The sequence below is a fragment of the Sorex fumeus genome, unplaced genomic scaffold (genome assembly GCF_029834395.1).
Source record: "Sorex fumeus unplaced genomic scaffold, SorFum_2.1 ptg000018l, whole genome shotgun sequence".
Lineage (NCBI taxonomy): Eukaryota > Metazoa > Chordata > Mammalia > Eulipotyphla > Soricidae > Sorex > Sorex fumeus.
Genome location: NW_026606075.1, coordinates 22,593,881 through 22,614,625, shown reverse-complemented (window position 1 = coordinate 22,614,625; position 20,745 = coordinate 22,593,881). Strand labels below are relative to the sequence as shown.

Sequence of the window (20,745 nt, the reverse complement as noted above, 5' to 3'; positions counted from 1 at the left end):
AGCGATTAAGAAAAACGTTTCCAGAAAAGAAATTAACATTGATGTTTTTTTCTTTTTGGGTCACACCCGGCAATGCTCAGGGGTTACTCCTGGCTCATGCACTCAGGAATTACTCCTGGCGGCGCTTGGGGGACCATATGGGGTGCTGGGAATCGAACCTGGGTTGGCTGCGTGCAAGGCAAACGCCCTACCCGCTGTGCTATCGCTCCAGCCCCAACATTGATTTTTGAAATCACATTTGGTCAACTCTTGGAAGGAAAACATTTGTATATTGGAAAAATCTCTTTATCCAACAATAAAGTAAAAATAAAATACAAAATATGAAGGGATCATGAATATAGAATGTTCACTCATTAATTGGGATCAAATCATTAAAAAATAGATCCATCATGAGACTGAAATACAACTGAGACTCGGTTATAGCAGGAAAATATGATAGGAAAGGGTACTCATGTATGGCATCTATGTGTCCTGTTTGATACCCACTAGAGTGTAGAATCTCTCCTCAGTTCACATTAGGGATCATATGGGTCTCGTATTCACTCAACAGAAGGAAGAAGGAAAGCTAAATTGGATTATGGATGGGCAGGTTTAGTGAATAAGTGAAAATCAAAAGCAGATGCTACCTGCATGATGGCTGAATGTCGTGATGTCATGATGTGAAAAACAGTAATGAGTCACTGAAAGACAAATCTTCCTCATGGGCAGAGCTTGCAGAAGTACACCTGGCCATCTGCTTTGTGAGAAAAAAAGAAGTGGCTGAAAGTCATAATGAAAACAAAAAACAAAAAACAAACCCAGATCATTGCAAATGGTAAAGGTACTAAAAAAAGAAAAACCAAGAATGAGGGGACAGGGAGATAGTACAGAGGGTAAGGCACTTGCCTTGCATAGTCCTGACTAAGATTGATCCCCTGAGACTGCCAGGAGTGATTCCTGGGCACAGAATCAGGAGTAAGCCCTGAGCACAATCGGTGTGACTCCTGTCATTGTCCTCCCGTTTTCATCGATTTGCTCGAGCGGGCCCAGTAACATTGTGAGACTTGTTACTGTGTTTGGCATATCGAATATGTCACGGGTAGCTTGTCAGGCTTTGCCATGTGGGCGCAATATTCTCGGTAGCTTGCTGGGCTCTCTGAGAGGGGCGGAGGAATCAAACTTAGGTCGGCCATGTTGCCTGCGTGCAAGGCAAACGCCCTACTCACTATGCTATCGCTCCAGCCCAAACAAGATGTAATATTTTTATATTATATATTAATGCTTATCAGAAAACAGCTATATGCCATGGGCACCAAATATCCAACTGGACAAATAATTTGACTAGTTGGTCTTAACAAGATGACATGATCACAGTGGCAGAGATGAAGGCTTTGTGTGAATCAAAAAACATATACTACCACTAAAAGTCCAATCTAGTGATTTAATTGCCTGATTTGACTATTGCAGCTGCTTGTAAAAACTCCAACACTGAGAACCTAGGATGACATTCTTCCTTAAGGAGACTAACCAGTCACTTGTTAGAAAATGCTCTACACAGGACCATTTTCATCATGGGAAAATTGTGGTTTTTCACACAGGAATGGACACTTAATCAGGGATCAGTTGGCTTGTCCTAAATGTCTCAGCCAGGAATACTTTGAAGCTGCTTAAGGAATGACTGATCTACCAAGATGGAGTAGTAAGGCATCCAACCAGGAAACTCATTTTACAGATCCACTGGTCATGTCATATACTGGGCCATCTAGAAGCTGCTAGCCAAATAGAGGAGTTAGTATGGAATACGGAATGGACATGTGAAATACTGTCTCAAAATCATGGTACTCAACCAGAGAAATAGTACAGGGGTCAAGCCACTTTCCTTGCTCGATCTCCATTATCACATATGGTCCCCTGAGCACTGCCAGGTGTCACTTCTGAACACAGAGCCAGGAGTAGTCTCTGAGCACCATAAAAAAAATCCCACTCGCTGCTTGATGATGAACTCCAACCACCATGTTTCCTTCATCAGGGGTGGGGTACCATCCTCTGGGATACATATAAATGTTGAGTTATAAAGGCCCTCCCGTTGATCATCGATTTGCTCGAGCGGGCCCAGTAACGTCTCCATTGGAGACTTTGTTGTTACTGTGTCTGGCATATCGAATACTCTCGGCAGCTTGCCAGGCTCTCCGAGAGGGGCGGAGGAATCGAACTCGGGTCGGCCATGTTGGCTGCGTGCAAGGCAAACACCCTACCCGCTGTGCTATCGCTCCAGCCCATGTTGAGTTATAGACCTTCATATGGCACTATGCTCCCACAAAGGCAAATACATACATCCAAGAAATAAGAAAGTCGTCTTGCCACTTTTCAGTCTCCAATGTTATGTATTCTTCAAGGTTAGAGATCTTGTTCTAGCATATTATTGCCAGGGGACAGAAGAGATTCCATTAAACTACAAGTCACAGCAGTTACTTGCACCCTTCAGGTTTAAGCAGGGCAAGCAGAAATCATTGTAAGGTTATCAGGTGCAATCGATCCTAACAAAAAGGGGAGGCAGACCTGCTGTTCCATAATGGGCAGGTGCAGGGAAGAGCTAATATGGAATTTTAATGTCCCCGTTGGTTACCTTTTGGTACCTCTGGTCTCATACTGATGAATGTAGTGATGTGGTAATGGAGGCTATGCACAGTGGTTGTATATAAGGTTACCAGGAGTTTAGGCCCTTTTGGAATGAGAGCTTGGGAAATATCAGCTAATGAGTGAAGAAGGGAGATGATGGGCATCAGTTGGGACCACATGACCAACTATAGCCACAGTAGCTGTGGTTTGTCTCCCAGCCTCCCTATTTGAAATTGCTCCTCAGAAAGAGAGTCCTGAGGGACGTAGGAAGGACATTCATGTTGCACATAAGCTAAACTTGGCAGGCTTGGTGATGAGTCAGTCAAGAAGGGCTGCATTCTGCAGCTGCAAGGAGTGTGGTTAGCTGACAGGTCCCAATCATTTGCGTTTTCAGGTTTTCATCTTTTGCTTTCTCAGGGCAAGTCTAGCCATTTCCACTAGAGGCAGGAACTTGTTTTAGGAACAACTTTGCCCAGTTTCTGTTTAACTAGTCTGCCCAATCCTTGCTTCTGCCCTTTTCTTCAAATGTAGACAGCACTCCCACTACCAAACCATCAATTGTTTTATTTCTAACTTCTTTTTAGAGTCTGTTCCTATTAGAATCTAACTGGCACAGACACATGTATGAGGCCCCTGAATTTGTTCTATTACCTGGTCCTAACCGTGGAATTGTGACCAAACTTATCAAGGTTTTTAAACTAATCAGTTATTTACACAAATATAAAATTAAAGACTTAATTGTTTAATGCAGGGGTAGCACATATCCAGCAATGCTACTGCTACAGTGCTACTACATCTGTGCTCAGGGATGACTCGTGGCAGTGCCTAGGGGACCATAAGTACTGCAGGGGATTGAACCAGGGTGGGTGGCATGGTGCCTTAACCCTTGTACTATCTCTCTGGACTTTGGACTTATTTTATACATCATATGGTTATTGTGAGAATGAATTTAGTATGCAGAGGAAAATGCTATACAATTTGAAAATTGTTATGCAAACATTTAAGTTTTTTAAAAGGATTTTTTTGGTTCATACCAAATGTTCAGGGGTTATTCCTGGTTCTGCAATCAGGAGTTGCTCCTAGCAATGCTCGGAGGACTAGTTGGGATGCAAGACAAATGCCCTACCTGCTTTAGTATCACTTCCACCCCCTAAAAAGGATTAATGAGTAAAACATTTCCCAGATTACCTAACAATACTCAATATCACTGTGTAATCTGAAATAGTACAAAACTGAATCCTCAATTCAGTTAATCATTTAATCATTTTTAATTTTCAATTTTCAAGTGCTTTTTTTCAAAGCTGGTATGGTGTATGTGATTTTTCTATAGCTTTACCTATTCCCAGGAAATAACTTAAACACTCACATCTTGCTTGATATCAGGTACAGACCTAAATAAAGAATTGTACAGAACTAATGTAACCTATCATGGGTATTTCTATTTGTCTTCTTTCATTCCTAGGATAGTGATTACTAAGACAGAGGAAATGAGAAAAACTGGAACAAACTCTTTTGACAAAACACAGTGGTCAGAGGATGGTGAGAAAATATTGAATGCCTTGGTAACCACAATCCATATTTTCAGATTTTTGGGTTTCTCTGCCTCCCTCAGAGAACCCGGCAAGCTACCGAGAGTATCTTGCCCGCACGGCAAAGCCTGGCAAGCTACCCGTGACGTATTCAATATGCCAAACACAGTAATAAATCTCACAATGTTCCTGGGCCCGCTCGAGCAAATCGATGAACAAAGGGAGGACAGTGACAGTGACAGTGAAATTTTATTTATTTATATTTTGTTTTGGGGTACCACAGCCAGGGTGCTTAGGGACTACTCCCCAGTTCTATCCTTGGGGGTTGTTCCTGGAGGTACTAGGGGAAACCATACAGTGCCTGAAATTGAAACTAATGACCTTTGCATGCAAATCAGGTGCTCAGTATCTTTGGGTTGCCTTTCCAGTCCAACTATTGCAATCTTAATATGTGTAAATTAAAATGCTTACTACAAACATATTCCTTTAGTAGTCTTTCTCAGTATTCATACTCACCCATAATGTATCACATACTAATGATCACTATCACTGATTATCAGAAAAACTAGTTTACTAGTAACTCTTTTGCAGAAAAGTCAGGGAATTGTCTATAATGTGCTATTGTTTGCTTAGCTGGTGTTACAGATTAGCAACTTTTTTTTTCTTTCTTTCTTCCTGCCCTTTGAACAGTAGATGTGATTTGCATTTTAGAATTGACACAATTTCAGTGACAAGCTTTGAAAATTTGCAGTTCCACAAAAAGTACTGTGAAAGGGTTTAAAAACCAACCCTTCTCTTTTGCCCAATACTTTGTCATTTGTTTTGCCAAAGCAGATATGGAGATCTAAATGTTCAACTGAGTGACAGGGCTAATTTTGTTTTTAAAATTTGTAGCCCTTTTTATTTTAATGACAAGAACAGATTTTATTCAGTAAGACCACTGCAACACGGAACTAGATTTTTTTGTTTTTTAATTGCTTATTCAGATGTCAGGACAAATTCAAACATTAAAGACAATGCAGATAACCCAAAACAGTTAACCCAAATGGGTTGCATACTCTACAAGCATAGATAAAAGCAAAAAGAATTGACTTTACTGTGGGACCCAGAAAACCTGCACCATGTATTGGACACTAATAGGAAAGAGAATGACAACAACCTAACAGCTGATTGTAAGATCCTCTAGGTAATTTAAGAATGTCTTTTTCAAAAAAAAAAATTAAAGCATGAATAGCAGAATCCTTCTGGTTTACATGCATTTTGCGAATTCTGGTCATTGACTTCAAAAGGCCTTGAGCGAGCTGAAAACGAGGTTTAAGGAACAGTACAAAGAAAAAACCAATAGAACACCGAGGACTGAAATGCAAATATCCATTCTTTTTGGACATGACTAAAGTTCTACTTAATTTTAATTTTTTTTTGACTTTTACTGGGTCGTTTCCTGGCACCTTACTTTCATATCCAAAAGTGGGTCTCAGGGGGTGTTAGGGGTGAATCCAACAGTCTGGGGGACCCTTAGGAAGCTCAGCACAGAGTTCCCATAACATCCTGAGGGACTTTATGCTGAATTTCGGAGTGATTCTTCCTGACTCCCTCCGGGAGAACAGAGGGAGATTTTCCCTCCATGGAGGGTCACTTTGAACGACTGGAGCTCGCCAGGTCTCAGTTCCTCCGCCTTAGTTCCTCTTTCTCCAGAGTCTGAGGTAACCCGTCCCACAGAGCACACCTGGCCCCTCGGCGCCTGAGAGCGGCAAGCAGGGAGCCGGCGGCCCGCTCCAGCGCCCGGGAAGCAGCGGCTGCGCAGAAGACCGGAAAGAGCGGGGCGCGCGGCCGCGGGCCAGTGGGGGCGGGGACGCCGAGGCGCGGCGCCGGCTACCCCGCGCGCGCGCGCGCGCCGCCGCTGCTGCCGCGTCACTAGCGTGAGGCACGTGCCCATGTTTACGTCCCTCGTGGAGCCGCCGACGTCAGCAGCCGAATGGCAACATTGTGGCGAGACTGAGGCGCGGAGTTGGGGAGACGCGTCGCTCTCTCGGGCCGGCTTCGGACGGAGGCGACGCCGAAGAGAAGGGGCGGGGAATCGGGCTCCGGCGAGCGGCCGAGACGCGCCAACCGCCGGCCCCGAGCGCGACCGGCCTGGCCGGCCCGGCGAGCCCCACGTCTCACCTCCCGGGCGCCGCAGACGCAGCCCCGCGGCCTCGCGCGCGAGGGGCGGCCGGGGCGGGCGCGAGGCGCTGCGGCAGCGCGGGGCTTGTAAACAGATCCGGCCGCACGTGACCATGTGAACTACCTGCTTCGGGGACGCGTATTGTCTGTCCCGGCAGCCGCGCCACAAAGGAGCGTTGTCGGTCCACGAGCGGCCGGGCCGGGCGAGCGAGCGGCGAGGCCGGCGGGCGCGCTAAGATGGCTGAAGGCGCCCGGCGAGGGTGAGCGGTGGGCGCGGCGCAGCCAGCCGGCGAGTCCTCGGACGGGCAGGTCAGCGGCGCCCGCCCCGAGGCCTGGCGCCCGAGCCACCATGTCGTTCGCGCTGGAGGAGACGCTCGAGTCGGACTGGGTGGCCGTGCGGCCGCATGTGTTCGAGGAGCGCGAGAAGCACAAGTTCGTCTTCATTGTGGCCTGGAACGAGATCGAGGGCAAGTTTGCCATCACCTGCCACAACCGGACGGCCCAGCGGCAGCGGAGCGGCTCCCGGGAGCCGGCGGGGGCGCGCGGGGCCGCCGAGCCGCCCGGCACCCCCGCGCCCGCTGACGGCACCCGCGGGCCCGGCAGCCCGGCCGCCAAGGGCCGCTCCGACAGCGCCGCGGCGACTCCGGGCAGGAGCCCCGGGCCGCGGCGGAGCACGGCCTGGGCGGATGGCGGCGGCTCGCCGCGGAGCGCGCGCAGCCTGCGGGGCGACCCGCTGCTGCGGAGCCCGGCCGCCAAAGGCGCCGAGAGCCCGCTCCGGAGCCCGGTGCGGGCCAAGTCCAGCCCGGTCCGCCGAGGAGCTGAAGGCAAAGACGCGGCGGCCGCCCCGCCGTCGCCCAGGGAGGCCCCGGTGGCGTCGGTGCGCGTCGTGAGCGCCTGCGGGGCCGTCTCCGAGGAGATCGAGGTGCTGGAACTGGTGAAGGAAGAGCCGGCGGCCCCGGCCACCCCGGCGCCCCCGGACGCCGAGCCCCCGCCGCCCGCCGCCGCCGCCGCCGAGCTGGAACCGGCGGCCGAGGAGTGCAGCTGGGCCGGCCTCTTCTCCTTCCAGGACCTGCGCGCCGTGCACCAGCAGCTGTGCTCGGTGAACTCGCAGCTGGAGCCCTGCCTGCCCGTGTTCCCCGAGGAGCCGTCGGGCATGTGGACCGTGCTCTTCGGGGGCGCCCCCGAGATGACGGAGCAGGAGATCGACACACTGTGCTACCAGCTGCAGGTCTACCTGGGCCACGGCTTGGACACCTGCGGGTGGAAGATCCTCTCCCAGGTGCTCTTCACCGAGACCGACGACCCCGAGGAGTATTACGAAAGCCTTAGTGAACTGCGGCAGAAGGGCTACGAAGAAGTACTCCAGCGGGCCCGGAAGCGCATCCAGGAGGTAAGAACTTGGCCTGGGCGCCGGTCGCTCTTGGGGAGAGCGGAAGCGCGTGGAAGGTAAACCACGAAGGCCCCCGAGTGAGTCTTTGGGTTTTCCTTTGTAAGATAGATGCGACTCTCAGTGTTCTGTTGACCACCCGTATTGAAATTGCCAGCGAATCACTGTCTCTTTGAAGAAACAAGTTCGTTCTCGCTCGCTTGCTTGCTTTCTTTCTTTCTTTCTTTCTTTCTTTCTTTCTTTCTTTCTTTCTTTCTTCCTTCCTTCCTTCCTTCCTTCCTTTCTCTCTCTCTCTCTCTCTCTCTCTCTCTCTCTCTCTCTCTCTCTCTCTCTCTCTCTCTCTCCTTTCCGTCTTTCCTTTTCCTTTTCCTTTTCCTTTTCCTTCTTCGTCCTGGGCTTGAACCCAGAGCCTTCTGTTGCCCAGCGGGCCACATTTCCAGTCCGGAGGGGAAAAGGGGCACGTTTCTCCCTGCCGCCGAAGTTCTTTCCGGTTCGAAATTCCCACATAGAAATCCTTCGTGCTGTTGGCATGGTGTTTTTCTCTGAAAAGTTTGTTTGATAGAGTTGGTCAGTGTTTACTCTCCATATGTAGTTTGGTGTTTCGGCACGTTCCACGCCCTCCCCCCCTCCCCATATTATTGAGAACTAATTGACCAATAGCATGCTGGCTTGATCTAGTATGTTGTGAATTGATTATGCCTCGGTAGGTTTAGCAAGAATTCATCATCTTAGGAAGATACAATAAAAGGGAAAAGTATTGTAATGAGACTCAGGATCTACCCATAACAACTTTACTGTATATATTTATGGTAGCTGTTGGCATGATTTTGTGCCTTAAATCCCTGGCGGTTCCTTTTTTTGTTTGGGGGGCCACACCCGGCGATGTTCAGGAGTTACTCCTGACTCTGCTCTTCGGAATTACTCCTGAGAGTGAGATGGGATGCTGGGGATCGAACCTTGGTGTTTCCTCCCCTTCCCCCCCCCAAAAAAATGCCCTATCCACTCCGCTATCCCTTTGGCCTGGTTGAATGGAAGTTCGTACCTTTTGAGACTACCTTCTACCAGTTTCTCTCCTCATCCGACTCTGATAACAGTATTATCAGATATACTTTGATACTGTATTTGACTTATTTCACTAGCATAATGAATTATGCAAATGTAGGATGTTTTTCTCCAAATGATTGGCCCATTTTATTGCACAGTACCAACTGACAGTTGGATGCAAATACCTTTAAGGGCTTTATGCAGTCTAGGAACATCACAACAATTTATGGATGGCTCACGTTTCACACTTTAGTGAGAACAAAAAACAACCAGGCAGGAATCTTTATAAAACCTTTATACTTAATGAGAAAAAGTTGTGCGAAGCTTTTTCAAGCTATAATCCTTAAAATAAGTGGGAACAATAGGAAATAGATCTGTATGGGAAGATAGGGAGCTCTACCGTAAAATGTCTATAATTTGAGATCATACCTACTTAACAGTTTCTGTTGAAAACTTTATTCTTTATGGTAAACTTAGTTTACCCTACTGGACCCTAAGATATTTTTTCAGCATTTTAATTATTTTTAGTATTAATATAAATTGAGATTTCCTTAAAGTGGGGAAATGCCTTTCTTTTATGATGTTTATATTTCTGACATTGTGTTGTCTGTCGTTTGTTAACCTTGCTTGTATCCAGCTATAGGATAGAAAGCTGTAGCCTCCTGACTGTTTCATAGCATACTGTCTATTTTTCTTTGCTGGTCTTGAGAATTTGGTAACTATTTCTTGCTGTTTTGAGTGTGAGGTTTTGGGGTCATAGTCAGCTTTGCCTCAGGATTTGTTCCTGGCTCTGTGCGCAGCAATCACTCCTAAAGATGCTAGGAAATCATGTATGTGGGGCTGGGGATCAAACCTGGTTTGGCAGTGTGCAAGGAAAACACCCTACCTGCTGTACTATCTCTGGTCGCCCACAGTACTCTTAACTAAACTTCCCGAACCCATATTGCTCTTTTTTTCCTGTTAGGTTTACTTTATGTGCTATATCGCCCACCATAATGTGATCCTGGACATCCAGACATCTGTTTTTTATTTCTCTTCTCACTTCTGGGTCTCTCAACTTTAAATTCTTTGGGAAGGAAATAGTAAATTTTAAATAGTGACATTCTTTGGTAAAGTTTTGTTTTTATTGATACCTATATATTTACAAGAGCAGAGTGGTTTTATTTGGTTTACATATCCGTATTTTATTGATTTAGTTTTGTAATTTCTAAGTAATGTTGGCTTGTGTTTTACTTTTACTTAAGAAATAGTTTTGTCTTTTAATTCAAATTGGGTTCAAAATGAGGGCTGCTGAAAAATAGAGTTATCATAATTTCTAGAGCTTTTTTTTTTTCCTTCTTTTTGGGTCACACCTGGTGATTCACAGGGTTCCTCCTGACTTTGCACTCAGGAATACTCCTGGCGGTGTTCAGGGCACCATATGGGATGCTGGGAATCGAACCTGGGTTGGCCACATGCAAGGCAAACGCCCTACTTGCTGTACTATTGCTCCAGTCCCAATTTCTAGAACCCTTAAGGGAGGGAGAATTACTTTTGTGGGTGCTGGGAGTGCTGGAAATCAAACCCAAGGGCATTACACATGAAAGGAACACTAGTGTGGAGCCATGCCTCGGTTTTTGGGTGTGTGTGTGTTTTTTTTTCCCTGGCCCTGCACTCAGGAATTATTCCTGGCAGAGCTCGGGGGACCATATTGGATGCTGGGAATTGAACCTGGGTTGGCTGAGTGCAAGGCAAAAGCCCTACCCGCTGTGCTATCATTTCAGCCCCCGGTTTTTGGGTATTTTTAAAAGATTTTTTTCTTAGTTAAATTTTTATTGCTCAGGGCCCGAGCAATAGTACAGTGGAGAGGGCATTTGCCTTGCAGGTGGCTGACCCTGGTTTGATCCTGGGCATCCCATATGGTCCCCAAAGCACTGCCACGAGTAATTCCTGAGTGTAGAGCCAGGAGCAACTCCCTGAGCATTGCTTGGTCTGACCAGTAAAATAAATAAATAAAACATTTAAAAAAAAAGAGATTTTATTGATCATAATGTTTTGCTCTTTTCAACAGCAAAAGTCTAAACTAATTTTTTTTTATGGGGACTCTCCCCGGCTTTTTGTCAAGGGGCCATGCCCAGCAGTGTGCAGAAACTGCAGTGCTGGGATCTCAACCTGGGCTGCAGCTACATGCTAGGCAAATGCCTTAACCTGTATACTATCTTGTAGGCCCCAAAATAAAATGTGTAAAGAGTATTTTGTGTTTTCGGAAACAAGTCAAAATGTTTTCATTGAATATGAAAAAAAAATTATTTTGAGGCGCCAGAGCAAGAGTACAGTTGGTATGGTTTGTCTTTTACAGTGGCCAACCTGGGTTCAATCCCTGACATCCCATGTGGTCCCCAGTGCCCACCAGGATTAATTTTTGACTGCAGAGCCAGGACTAACCTCTCAGCATCGCTGGATGTGGCCCCAAAACAAAACAAAACAAAACAAAAAATTCTTTTGATGCTTCTTGTTGATTTGAACAGTATTTGGAAGAAAACTATCAATGACAAATATGTTCAATTCTATTGCTCACCCTGGTTTCTGCCGGAAGATTATGTTGAAAGAAATGATGAGCAGGAACACTGATTAGAGAGATACATTTGTTACCTTTGGTGAACCTATATTGACAAAGCTTAATACTTGAAAATCATCCCTCAAAAATCAGCCAGCAGCGACTGGAGTTTGATTCATGGCATCCACTATGGTCCCTGAAGTATACTGCCAGGAGTGATTCCTGAGTGCAGAGCCAGGTGTGGCCCCCAAACCAACCCTCCCTTAAAAGAGAATCAGTAATTTGACTTAAGGTGCATTATTGATTTTACTCTTTGCTCTCAAGACAGTCTATGGTTTTGAACTAGTATGCAATGGCGTGTGTCCTTTGTTATAATGAGTATTTTTAAAATCCATATAGTCAGTATTTTTATTACCCTTAAAAACAAAAAATTATGAGGCTCAGTGTTAAGAAAATTGATATGATTAATTAGTGATGTCTGCCAGGGACCTGATAATGGGACTGTCCAGTACACTAATCATGTATTTATTGTTCCCAGCTGCTTACATATTTTGCTATCTTCATAGTATGCTATGGGTCAGAGACATAGTGCAGGAATGGAGTGGGGGTAGGGTTAAATGGCTTATATAGCCATTCCTTGTTTGATTCCTGGCACACCATACTTCTCTAGGTTTTGCCCAAGCTCTCCCACCCCTTAATAGTATGCAGTAATTATGCACTAGGTGTCACTTGTGGCAGGCTCTGAAAACCATATGTGGGATGCTGGGGATTGAATTGAACCCAGGTTAGGAGTGTGCAAGGCAAATGCCGTACATGATGTACTATTTCTGGCCTGCAGTAACTTTTTTCTAAGGCAAAAATATCCCCCCCCATCCTTTATTGAATTACCAGTTTACACCAGAATTGCAGGAGTGTAGCTTAATCTATATAGGATTCACTGCACCATCAGTGTTTAGTGAGTCAAATTTTTAAATATTTACATTTGTGTGTTATTTTTTAATTACTGATTCTGTTTGTTTAATAATTATTAAGTTCAGCAGTTATATAAAATTCAGAACATTACATAACATTTTTAAATAGTGACTTTTTTTAAATTCCAAGTTGACTTCTGGAATTTTCTGTAGGTTCTCGAGTGCATTGTATCCTTTAAAGCATATTTTGGTTTGTTACTTAGAAAATTTCATCCTTTAATCATGTTTTTCTTCTCCTCCATCTGTTTTTCACTCCTTTCCCCAAAGTGTTCCTTTTTCTACCAATGTAAAGATTTCATTTCTGTTTTTCCTTTTTTTTTGGTGGGGGGGTCACACCTGGCGATGCACAGGGGTTACTCCTGGCTCCTCACTCAGGAATTACCCCTGGCGGTGCTCAGGGGACCATATGGGATGCTGGGAATCAAACCCCAATCAGCTGCGTGCAAGGCAAACGCCCTACCCGCTGTGCTATCGCTCCAGCCCCTTCATTTCATTTTTATTTATTGTTTTGGGGGTCACACCTAGCGAAGCTCAGGGGTTAGTCTTGACTCTGCACTCAGGAATCACTTGCTCCTGGTGGTGCTCAGGAAGACTACCTGGATGCTAAGGATTGAACCCTGGTCCGCCACAAGGCTTTACCTGCTGTACTAGTGCTCCGACCTCTTTATAAAGATTTCACTTTAAAGACCCACACCTATTTTAGTTCAAAATGCTCAGTGAATTTTTTGTTTTGTTTTTACTTTTTGAGCCACATAACCCTGCTTACTCCTGGAATCTGTGTTTGGGGACCACATCTTGAAGGTATAGGAGACTCTATAGGGTGCTGAGGATTAAACCCTAGTCGGCTGCATAGAAGGCAAGCACCCTTCATGCTGCACAATCTCTCCAGCCCTTTTTTTCTTTTTTAAATAGAACAGACAGTACAGCTAGAGTATAAACTTCTCAAGGTCACTGGCCTTGACAGTATCTTAAGAATTCTCTACCAATTTATGAATGCTGACAATTTATGGGTACTCTTAGTTAACAACCAACACCAGGTTTTGTTTTGTTTTATATATTTTTTTTAAGTATTAGAAGCATTCAAAGAATTTGGATGGTGTGTTCTTTTAGTGTAAAGTGCAGATGCAAATTTTTTTTTTTAATTTACATTTCTTGAGGGACCATGTTGTATTCTAAATATGAACTCTTTCTCTCAGGTTTGTGTCACCCCTATAAATTGAGGGAAGCAAATGAATGGGCTTTTAATATGGGGCAACTTAAGCATTACTTAAAGTTTTATGTGTGTAGGCATGTCACTTTTTTGTCTGTTTGTTTTAGGGCCACACACAGTGAGGCTCAGAGGTTACTCCTGGCTCTGCATTGAGGAATTACTCATGGTGGTACTCAGAGGACCATATGAGATGCTGGGGATTGAGCCCCCGGTCAGCTGCATGCTAGGCAAATGCCTTACCCGCTGCTCCAGCCCCTTGTTGCATTTTTTGGAAGTTAAAAACTGCGGAAGGGGGAAATTGGGGACATTGGTGGAGGAAAGGTCACACTGGTGGCAGGATTGGTTTTGGAACACTGAATGCCTGAAACAGCTGTTAAGAACAACTTTATAGATCATGGTGTTATAATAATAATAATAGTAATAATAATAATAATAAAATTGAACCAGAAAAGGTCTTCAAAAGGAACTTGAAAACTGCAATTACAAATTACCCATTTTGTAATCTTAGAAATAAGCCCAAATCTCTTTTGGGGCTTAATTTTGGGGATATACTGGAGAAATATAGTATGGAATTATAAGAAAAACTCATTTTGCTTAAAATTTTTGCTGAGTCAGTGATTAATGGTTAATGATTAATATGGTAAATTGACTAGAAAAAAGTTGTGAGAAGCTAGATTTTGTAAATTGTACTGAGAAATTGCTTTTAGAGATTGAATTATAAAATTATATACTAGTTAGAGCTTCAATCTTCAGTATAAATGAAATATGAAATTTATTTCTTGATGGATGGTTATTCTTGGACTTTCATGAGGGTTTAGTATAGCGAGTGTTATTTATATAGAAGTACATGATAGGATGAATCAAGTGCCCCTAAGGCCTCTTGGAATGAGCTTAGCCGTAAACTTGATTGTTGGCCTGAGTGGAGGATCACTGTAGTAGCAGGAGTATTTTTTTTTTAAGAAGTGTAAGATTGTTTTGTGTATGAATGATCAGTTTGTGTGACCTGGATTTGATAAACAATGCCTACAGTATCAGGACAGCAATTCCTTTAAAAAAAAAAATTTTTTTTTTGTGGGGGTCACACCCAGCAATGCTCAGGAATTACTACTGGCTCTGCACTCAGGAATTACTCTGGGCAGTGCTTGGGGAACCATATGGGATGTCGGGGATTGAACCCGGGTTGGCCTAGTGCAAGGCAAATGCCCTACCTGCAGCACAGCAATTCTTGAAATGATTATCAATGTTTTGATAGTAAACCATAATTACAATAGTGGACTTGACTATGATTTAGAAGAGGGTGTAGGGCTAATTGATAAACATAGTCAAAAGGAAGTATATGATCAGTGTCTTATCTCTAGACAGAACATGACAGTGTCTTGTCATGACTGGATTTGGAATATGTTGATTGTGTACGTACATTGTAATACATAATCCTGTGATTAAAGAACATTGTAATTCCAACGATTAATTTAAACTTGTACCCATAGTATGTGTATGTGTGTCTATACCTAAAGCTCTTGTATGTGAGACAGAATGTATATGTCTTTCTCATGCAGACTCATTTATATAAAATACTTTTCTGTAAACTCACGGTCACGGTCCTCCCATTGTTCATCGATTTGCTCAAGCGGGCCCAGTAACGTCTCCATCGTGAGACTTGTTGTTACTGTGTTTGGCATATTGCGTGTGAGATATTCTCGGTAGCTTGCTGGCTCTTCGAGAGGGGCGGAGAAATCGAATTCGGCTATGCTGGGCCGGCTGTGTGCAAGGCAAATGCCCTACTGCTGTGCTATCCCTCCAGCCCATATCACCCTGAACGTGCCCGATCTCCCTCTTAAAAAAAAGAAAAAGCTGTAAACTTCAAAAAATAATGTACTTCCCTTTCCCTCATAACTTTATATTGCTAAATTTTGGGAAGCAGACCAGGGAGGAAGACAGGGAAGAGGGAAGAGAAGAATGTTAACTTACCTTGATTCATTTTTGTTAGAAATAGTGCCCTTTTTATTGTATATTATACATTAGTTTGTGGAATATTGACTTTAACTTTGCCCAGCGATAAAAGGTTATGGCAAAGAGTATTATAGAAATAAAAAAGTGAATTATATTTAAACTTAAAAATGCTTGGGAATGAATATTATTATTTAGTAAAAATATGCCATGCCTGGGACTGAAGCAATGGTACAGTGGGTAGGGCATTTGCCTTCCATGTGGCAGACTCAGGTTCAATTCCCCGGCATCCTATATGGTCCCTTGAGCACTGCCAGAAGTAGTTCCTGAGTGCAGAGCCAGAAATTACCCCTCTGCAAAGCCAGGTGTGACCCCCCCCCCCACCAAAAAAAAGAAATATGCCAGCTCAAGTGAAGCCCAGCTAGATGCTTTCTTTTGTAAACAGTGTGTTATAAAGTCTTTGGCTCCCCAGAGGGCCTCAGAATTAGTTTCTGTGCAGGTTTACACTGTACATTAAGTCTTGTGAGAGCTAAAACTTAAACTATTTGTGTGTGTGTGTGTGTGTGTGTGTGTGAGAGAGAGAGAGAGAGAGAGATAATGATCATAAGTGAATTGAATAGAGGAACAGATATATATATATTTAAATTTATTTATTGAATCACAGTGAGAACAGTTACAAAGTTTTCAGGTTTAAGTCTCGGTCGTACAATGATCAAACACCCATCCCTTCACCAGTGCATATTTTCCACCACCAAGAACCCCAATAAACCCCCATCCCAATTCTCCCCCTGCCTGTGAGGCAGATAATTTCCATTTAACTCTCTACTTTGATTACATTCATTATTTCAACAAAAGATGCACCATTATTATTTGGAATTTTTTCCAACAATCAAAAGGCATTGAAAAGACATCGTGAAATAAGTTGTTTTCTATTGCTGGTTGTGAAGAGCATATGATGTCGTGCAACTGTGATAGTGGCTCCACAATTTTGGATTTCTGATATTTTACTAATTAAGTCTGGAGGGATTTCTGCCAAAAGCTGCATAGTTCCGAGATTGGTTTGTGTGCCTCTGGGTCCGTGGCTTTGCTGAAGAGCTGCTCTTAGGGGCAACTCGTGGTCTCGGCAGGGTGGGAAGGCAGGAACAGATATTTCTTTTTTTTTTTTTTTTAATTTTTATTAGTGAAACACCATGAGGTACAGTTGTAGGCTTACAAGTTTTTGTGCTTGGGTTTCAGTTATACAGTGATCGAGTACCCATCCCTTCACCAGTGCCCATTCTTCACCCCCCAAAACTCGAGTATACCCCCATTTCACACCCTCCCCCTACCTGTGGGGCAGATGATTTCCACATTACTCTCTTTCTACTTTGATTACATTCAATATTTTGACACCAGACCCATCATTATTATTTGAGATTTTACCCCAACACTCAGATCTGCTGAAAAGGCAACAGTAGACAATTTGTTTTCTATTGCTGGCTAGGAATAACATATGATGTTGCGTGGCTGCAGCAGTGGTCGTGTGATTTTGAAATTCTGAAATTTAACAAATTAAATCTGGACGCGTTTCTGTCAAAAGCCGCTGAGTTTCAAGATTTGTTTCTGAGTCTCTGGGATCATGGCCATTGAGCAGCTTGATCAGGAGCCAGAGAGGCCAATTCGTGGACGGTGACTAGGAGTCTCTTTGGGATGGAGAGGAAACAAGCCGGCTCACCCCCATCCCATTGGCCCCACATGTCTCATCTCTGTGGGCCCAAACCTGACTGTCCAGTGGCCTCTGGAGGATGGCCGCCACCGGGCAGGCAGGGGGAACAGGCCAAGGCACAAAACCTATTCCCACCTGGGGTTACCCAGCACCTGTCACCTACTGCAGTGAGTGGACGAATTTCTGCCAAAAGCCATTGAGTTTTGAGATTTGTTTCTGAGTCTCTGGGATCATGGCTGTTAAGCAGTTCAATCAGGAACTAGAGTGACTGTGCCCCCGATTATATAGCTGAGCCGGAGGTGTGTCTTCCACATACCTAACTTTTGACTGCTTACTTTCTTGGTAAACTTTGCCCCAAGGTTTTGAGGTCTGTCTAAAGGCACAGCAGCAATTTTGGGGTATCTGGAAGTCTGAAGGCGCCATCAGGCTGCTGATGCACTCACCTCTCAGGTACAGCTTGACCTGCTGGTGGCACCATACCCCCAGCGATTAATATTTTAATTAAAGATATTTCCCTTAGAGTAAAATAAAACTGGCTTGCCATGTATCTTTAAATAACTTTACAAAAATAAAATTTTCAAATACTAGAATAACTCATTACTGTCAGTTGCCGTTATATTTTATAAACTTGATTTCAGCTTTGAATTATTAACAATTCATCAATGACTAACATAGAAAAAGTTTTAAATGGGGGCTAGAGAGATAGTACTGCAGGTCAGGTGATTGCTTTGCATGCTTCTAACTCCTTTGGTTCCTGGCACCACATATCATTTCAAGCTCTGTCAAGAGTTATCCCTGCGCACTGCTGGTTGGGGCTCCATCCCTTATTCCCCCCAAGGTTAAATCAGTTATGTAAAAACAAGAGCAGTAAGGCAGTGTATCTTGTGATTGTTGGAAATGTGTGTAGGGTTAACGTTAATTGTCAGTTGGAAAAATATCTCATACCTGTAAGGGGCATTCCCAGGACCACAGATTCAGTTTCTTGCTGGGCTAGGCCTCTCCCCGTTGGAGTACTCCAGCACTAGACATGAGTCTCACTCATTTTCAAAGCAGTTAATTATTTGTGTCTATTAATAGTAAACTGGTGAAGATATTATCTGTAGAAATTGTGTTGCTTCTTAAACAGCTTCCTAATTGAAAAAATAATGAGTCACTTAGCCTTGTTGCTGATGAATTCAAGCAGGGAGAAAAGTAACAGAACATAGACGAGTGTAACTGCTCAGGTTATAGGATTTAAAAAATTATTCCAGGATCTTCAAGTAGCAAACCTATAGCCCACAGTTCAGAGAATTTACTGTAGAACTAATTATGATTGGCAAGGTACAGGATAGAAAGTCCCTAACAAGCATAGGAAATACCTTCTTCCTCACTCTTTTTATTTGAAATAATTAACAAATACGGAACCAGGGAGATAGCTTCAAGGAGTAGAGCACATGCTTTGCATTTTCAGGTCCTGAGTATTCTATCCCCGGTAACCCTAACTGCCTCTGAGTATGACTCTGGAGACCCCCCAAACATTGACCCATCAGGCCCTCACCACCACCACAAGTATTACTTTCACTGTCTCCCCATCTCCCAAAGAGAAATCAAATGTAATATAATTCAAGAAAGGAGTAAGAAACGTAGGGTTGTTAGGAGTTTTTTCTGCCGCTGTAGTTATGGAGATTCTTAGTTTTTTAGGCTACTCATTTTCATTTACTTCTTTACTAGCATGATGGCCCTTGTCCTAGAGACTTTGCAGTAAGCAGGATTTTGTTTTATGTATCAAAAACTGAGAATTTGCAGGTTAAGGTTAACTATTAAAAAAATAATTACTATGGTTACTATAGTGTTCAAGTTTGTGATTGATGTACAGAGTCTACACCAGAGTGCCCGTAATCACAACTCTTTTTTTAACTAAAAATTACTTATTTTAATTTATGGTTATTCATAATTGAGTTTTAGGCACTCAGTATTGTGGCACCCATCTCACAGCCAGTGTCAACTTCCCTCCACCAGTATTCCAAATGTTTCTCCCAACCCCTCTCCAGTCTCCCCTCTTGATAGGCACCTAATTTTGGTTATAAAAGTTTGGGTCTCTTGATTTCAGTGCACAACTGCCTTAATGTTCTTCTAGTCTGATCTTTATACCCACTCCTGACCTCCATCATTCCCTTGACTGTTTGTTAATTAGTTTTGTAGTTCCTTGCCAAGGGTTTGTCATTGATATTGTCTGTTCCTTGTTTTGTCTCTATATGGCACAAATAAGTGAGATTATCCAGTATTTGTTTTTTCCCTCTGACTCATTTTGTTCAACATGTTGCCCTACATTTTTTCATGTTGTAGCAAACTGCATGATTTCATCTTTCCTTACTGCTGCATGATATTCTGGTTGTGTATATATATTTTTTATTGGGTGGAGGAGTTGGGCCCACCCTGGGATGCACAGGGGTCACTCCTGGTGGTGCTTGGGATCATATGTGGTACCAGAGATCAAACCTGGGTTGACCTCAGGCATGATAAACACCTTGCCCACTGTGTATCTCACCCCACCTTAACTTCTTTATTCATTCATGTATTGTTAGACTGAGTCAGAGTTCTTTTTTTTTTTTTAACCACATTCCTACCAACACTGGTGATTTCATGTCTTTTTTGCTATATTCTAGTCTCACTGGTGTGAGATAATAGTTTTGATTTGCATTTTTCTGATAAAGTGATGAACACGTAACAGTTTTCATATGTATGTGTATGTCATCTATACATAGAACATGTTATATGACATGTATATGTCTTCATACAAACTATGTCTTCAGTGATGTATCTGTTCATTTTCCCCCTTTTTAAAAGTGGGATTTTTTGATTGTGTTGTTAAGCATTCTGAGTTTAATATACCTTGGATATTAGCCCTTTATCTTATATTTAGTGCAGAACTTTTTTCCTGTTTATTATGTCTTTTAATTTTAGCTTGAGGTTTTTTTTTTTTTTAAAACCTGGAAAGTTTTAAAATACATGTAGTACTATGTGTTTATTAGGAGCCTTAACCAGAGTAAATCAGGGAAAGCAAAAAAAAGGATCCTTTGGGGAAACTAGTGAGAGGGGAAAAGAAGTATTTTACTTACTAGACCACAGTTTAATTAGTACTTTGTATGACTCTGCTCGATTTCTTTTAAATAAACAGGACATAATAGCTTTTTTGTGGAGGTGGGCTCCCAAATGGTATTTACAGGGGCTAGGGATGGTTCAGTGCTTAGGACCCACGGCTGTGTTGCTGCTGCTCAGGCCCTGCTGGACTAGGTATTACATGGACCGCCTTAGTGTTACTTTGGGTCTTCCAGGGTTGTAGCGGTGAAGCTCAGGGACATGTAGAGCGGGGGATCCAACCTGGGATCCAATCTGCATGAAAGGCATACACCTTTCTGTACTGTTTGGTCACCAGAATAACTTTTTCAAAGTTTTTAAGAGTTTTTTGATTTGGGGCCACACCCGGGGTGCTCAAGGCCTGAAGGGGTTCTGGGTACTATATTTGTGCTGGAATCTAACCTGGGTCTGCTTCATGGAAGGCAAGCTCCCTTCACTGTACTTTCTCTCTCTGGCCCCTGTTACTGTTATTTTTGTGCCACTTTCATTGATTCTTAGGGAAAACTGGCTTAGTCCTCAGGGGTGACTGCTGAAGGTG

General features: G+C 43.7%; 1 protein-coding gene across 1 annotated transcript in view; it reads left to right on the top strand.

Moving 5' to 3' along the window:
- Nucleotides 1-6,081: 6,081 nt before the first annotated feature.
- The window catches only part of JMY (junction mediating and regulatory protein, p53 cofactor), a 97,263-nt gene continuing 82,599 nt past the window's right edge, over nt 6,082-20,745 (top strand). The window contains exon 1 of the mRNA XM_056112402.1: nt 6,082-7,680. Coding sequence (XP_055968377.1) covers nt 6,640-7,680 — 1,041 coding nt within the window. The 5' untranslated portion in view covers nt 6,082-6,639. The remainder of the gene's footprint in view (nt 7,681-20,745) is intronic.